Source organism: Trachymyrmex cornetzi, unplaced genomic scaffold (assembly GCF_001594075.2).
Source record: "Trachymyrmex cornetzi isolate Tcor2-1 unplaced genomic scaffold, Tcor1.1 scaffold1480, whole genome shotgun sequence".
NCBI lineage: Eukaryota > Metazoa > Arthropoda > Insecta > Hymenoptera > Formicidae > Trachymyrmex > Trachymyrmex cornetzi.
The window spans coordinates 54810-59914 of record NW_017296071.1 but is presented as its reverse complement, the minus strand read 5'-3'; the positions used below and the strand labels follow the sequence as shown (position 1 = coordinate 59914).

The 5105-nt window shown below is 28.9% G+C and overlaps 1 protein-coding gene across 2 annotated transcripts in view; it reads right to left on the bottom strand.

The window, feature by feature from the left end:
• LOC108757953 (pheromone-binding protein Gp-9-like) overlaps positions 1-3905 on the bottom strand; it is a 13091-nt gene extending 9186 nt beyond the window's left edge. Inside the window, exons 1-5 of one of the 2 annotated variants that reach the window (XM_018502660.1) lie at positions 3750-3905; positions 3100-3202; positions 2643-2758; positions 1597-1714; positions 1113-1297 (exon numbers count right to left, since the gene is read on the bottom strand). In XM_018502660.1, coding sequence (XP_018358162.1) covers positions 1158-1297; positions 1597-1714; positions 2643-2758; positions 3100-3202; positions 3750-3791 — 519 coding nt within the window. In that variant the 5' untranslated portion in view covers positions 3792-3905 and the 3' untranslated portion in view covers positions 1113-1157. Of the gene's footprint in view, positions 1-1112; positions 1298-1596; positions 1715-2642; positions 2759-3099; positions 3203-3749 lie in introns of those variants that run through there. The other variant, XR_001939930.1, reaches the window with a different exon arrangement.
• Positions 3906-5105: the final 1200 nt, after the last annotated feature.

The following is a 5105-nucleotide window of genomic DNA, read 5'->3' as shown; positions in this document are numbered from 1 at the left end:
ACGACCGATAACCACCGATTGCACCCGAATCAGAACCGACCAATCAACGCACCCGAATATGACGTAGGCAAGGACATGCGCAAGCTGAACGAGTTTTAGACAATTGATGAGCATACCCTTGTATTTTTATCATGACCAGGACGACGTATCTGAAAATCGGAGAAGTGAAAAGTAGCAGTTCGGAACTTTGCGTCGCGATATCTCCGCTCGTAGGGCACGTACAAAATAAATAAAAGCACTTTTATTATACAATTCGTGTGGTGGCTATCGATTGAGCATACATAGAACGCGATCGATTCAGCCGTTATATGAGATCCGATAACCTCGATATGCCGCAACTCTTCGGTTCGCGTAAAGGAGGCCACGGCAGTGTCGCTTCGCTTTGGCTTAGCGCCGAGACACTACCAGTGTCTCCAGATGAGGTGAAAATTCAACAATCCGGACTTTGCGTCGCGATATCTCCGCTCGTAGGGCACGTAGAAAAAAAATAGAAGCACTTTTATCACACAATTCGTGTGGTGGCTATCGATTGAGCATACATAGAACGCGATCGGTTCAGCCGTTATTGAGATCTGATAATCTCGATCTGCCGCAACTCGTCGGTTCGCGTAAAGGAGGCACGGCAGTGTCGCTCTGCGCAGCTTAGCGCCGAGACACTACCAGTGTCTCCAGATAGTTTAAGTAGTTGATTAAAATAGTACTTACAGCAAATATTAAAAGACAGATGCAAAGCATACTTTTCATTTTTTTTTGTATAGATTATATTTTCATTGCTATAAGCGCAATTATTTAAAGAATAATCGCAAGTAATACGTGTATATACTAGCTCTCACTCCAAAGTATAAAATACATAAAATAAAAAATCAAGGTCGTAGAATACATAAACTTTAATTATATATTAATAAAGATAATTTACCATATAATGACAATATTTCAAAAATACACTTAAATTAAACTTCTTTAGTATGAACTTCATTCTAAAGAAGTTTAATTTAAGTGTATTTTTATTTAAAACATATATTTACAGAGTACTTATTAATTAAATTAAATATGAACTTTTAATACAAAAAGAATAATTTTCTTATTAAAGTTCCATTACGTTGTTACGGAACATTAATTATTGTACGTATAGTGTATAGGGGGGTATTTAATTATATTTAATTATTTCCATTCTCCTCATTCTCTATATCCTCTTCGTTTTCATTCAGTATGGAAGGAAACAATCTGTACATATTTTTCACACCACACTTCATTGCTACAACACCTCGCTGACATCTTTCTTGCGGTGCATGTTTTACTAAAATATATATTAGTGGTAATATATTAACAATCTTACATTAAATCTAATAAAAATAACAGAAAGATTGTAACGCGTTATGTAAATATTAGCTATTGACATATTTAATTAAAAATAAGAAATAAAAAATAAAATATATACATATATTTGTTATTGTTAATTATATTTATATGTAATAATATTAATATCAAATAAAAGTATGATTATATTGCAAATACTTTAATGTTAAAAGTACAAAAAATTTATTCAACCAAGGTATAAAAAAATATTATAAAGATACGCTAGATATAGTAGTTTACCTTTTCTCACACAATCACTTAGAAATTCGTCTATTTGAGTTTTATACGGATGATTAGCAAATATTTTGTTATTTAAATCCACATAAAATTTCTCTTCCTTAAATTCTGATCTTTCCATCTAACATTGATAAAAAGATAATAAACATTAATCTTTTTTTTTTAATTTAAATATTATATTACTTGTAATGTATTTGCCTCATATGTATAAACAGATAACTATTCCTTGCTTGTGACATGGATATATATATACGTTACCTAAAAATATCAATTTTTAATATCTGCATCAATGACATAATTTTAACAATATTTATTAATCCTTTCAGACTTAATTTTATTGGAACATGTTAAAAAGAATTTTTAATTCAATTTATGCGTACTTTAATAAATAATTTATACTAAACAATTCATTTTTTTTCAAAATTTTGACTATTTTTTTAACATATATCCACCCATAGCAAAAGGTCATATTCACGCCACAATAGAGTCACAATAGTCAGAAAGAAAATATGATGTCACTGTGAGATTGTTATAACAAAACAATATATACATATTATAATACATGTTACAAAGACATTCGCACATCACCATGACATTGTCATGACATCACATTGTGATAAAGGACATTCGCACGTTACCATGACGTAACTATGATCGTGAAGTAACTATGACATTTTTTACTATGGGAGACATTATTATGTATATCAGATTTCGGATAATGTTGATAGAATTAAATAATTTCAACACAATCTTAACAACACTGACCTCCAGTGGACGTCCTATGGACATCCAAAGAATATCCGTGTGTCCTTTGAACATCTTACGGACATCCCCAGGATGTATCCCGGATAAAATGTGCTATTAGGGAGATGTCTTCAAATTTGATGTACATACATTATGCATGCAGGGTCTGAAGGGATTAATAAACACTTTTGGAAAAAAAACAATTATTAAATATATCTTTAATAAGATTTGATCAGTATTCGCTACACTTTGTATTGAATGTCGCAAACATATGAGATAAAAAATTTTATCTTTCAAATTCTTACCCAATTCAATTTCCTTAAAATACACTCAACAAAACAGCCATGCTTTCGTGTTTTTTCCTCGAAGTCAGGTTTTTCAATAACATCATTTATAATATCTCTTATACCATAGTCATCCTCTGGAAAATAAATATTAAAGAGAAATATTTATTTTTTATTATACGGATTTTATATACTTAAAGGGGGAAAGTAAAAAGTCAATTAATTTTCTAACAAATTTGTTATTAAAGTAAATAAAGTAAGTTTTAATTATTTTGTTATTTTGTTGCTATTTATGCTTTATTATTAATAATAATAAATAATTATTTTGTTATTTGAATGCTTAATAAGTATCTGAAGTTGTCAAAATTTTGATGGAAAATAATATTTATTTAAGCATTATGTTTATCAAGAGCATATGAATTTAGAATTGATCAGAAGTAAATGAATAAAATATATTCTGTGTATTTTTATTGCTTACCATAAGTCATACCAGCTTCAATAACGCAAATGTTCATAAGTTGAGTACTGTTATTAGGTTGTGTTTTTAATTTACTCATTATAGGTATAGATGAAGTAAGAGACTAAAACATATTTTTTACAATTTTATTTTATATAATATAATAATGACGTGATTTTTGCTATTTGAATAAAAGATATCATTTTCAATGTATTTTCGCGCGCTAAACACGAATCCGGCAATGAAATTGCTCTATCACGTCAGGTTTTTGAGAAAAATGAAGTTAAACGTGTCAAAATTGACGTTTTTTGACATATTTGTGAGTCTTTTGCTAGCGAAGCTAATTGTTTTTTTTACTTTCGTTTACGCCATCTTAAAGTGCCAACTTTTTAAAATATCTCTTTAAACGTTTTGTGTCAAAAATGTTTTTGAAGAAAAAGTTTTAAAGACTATGTGTGATTTTAGTAGCAAAGTTTTTAAGGTCACAAAATCCGAATCTGAAGTAAAATTTTCGAAATTCAAAATGGAGGATCCAATATAGCGGAAAAATTTTTTGAGATAACAAATTTGTTGTTTATAGTAGAATATATAAAAATTGTTTTAAAATTACGATTAAGATTGTGTGTATTGCTTATATTTCGATTACTTTTTTATAGAAAATAAATACTTACGATATATGCTAAAGCGCAAATACAGAATTCAAAGGCCTTCATTTTGTTAAGATTGCTCTTTTCGAATAAACGTTGTTTTATGGAATCTTCGTTGCACCATAATTGAAAGATGTCGTGTATATATAGCAAATATACAGTTCATAGGTCGAAGATATGAAATCACAGACTATGTGTTCACAATTCTCGGACTTCTTAGCCAATTTATCGTATATATAAACTGACTAGTGTTTGATAATAATAATGAGATCATAAAGTTCAAAGTTTGCTATACGTTAGATATTAAATCAAGAGATGATGGTATCTCGCGCCAGCTGTAGCTAGCGCGAGACCACCCCGTGATTTTACGCGAGCCGGTGAGTTGTAAGCACCCGAGATTATCGAATCATTGAGAATAGAACTCAAAAGTTGATCGATTCTAGTATAGTCTCAATAGACAACTCAGGTTTAAATTATATAATTAAACCTTTTTTATTATCTATGTATCCTACAAATAAACGAAGATATCGCGATGCACAGTCCAAATGTTGACATTAAGATACGTTATCATTATTATGACAGAAGACCAAGCCGAGCTTGCTAGCGGCGTCAAGTTTTTTTATATTAAATTTTTTTTATTTCAATTAAATGCTTTTATTTTCATGTATTTTTGTTTAAAAGTAGTTATATGACATTAATAAAATGTTTTAACGAAATTTATTTTCTGTTTATAATTGGCGCAATTTAAAGACTTCACATATTTTTTGAAAAAAAAATGTTATTATAATATATACTTTCATAGTTTGAAAAATAGATTTGGAATAGGTTTGGAATCGGAAGTTATTTTTTTTCAAAGAGCGTATAATAATTTATGTAACGGTTTTTTCTGAAAGAAAACGCTCATCGAGGCGCGCATACTTGGCGGTTTTTTAAATCTTTTTTTAGAAAGATAAATTTTTTATGATCTTGTCATGTACTAAATAATTTTTGTGTAAATTTTTATGAATTATTACTAATTTTAGAGTATTATTATTTGATTTATAGAAAAGTCATAAAGAATAATTTAAAATATTACTATTTTATTAGAATTCTCTTTTGTTTCTATTTATTAAAAAATTAGTGAATTTTTAATGTATAACATAAACTATTATATAAGAAATCTTTCGCGATACAGATAAAACAGACAAAATCGAGTTTAGTTGGAATTGTTTGGTTAAACACGGTAATAAAATTTAATACCAACGGATAACAGGAACTGCGAGAAAGAATTTTTCCTGGAGGGAAACCATCTTTGAGCAAAATTCTTTAATTGTAAAACAATTTGTGCAGCATTCAATCGATAAAAAAGTTTTGCTCTGTGAATTTAGTAGATTTCTAAGT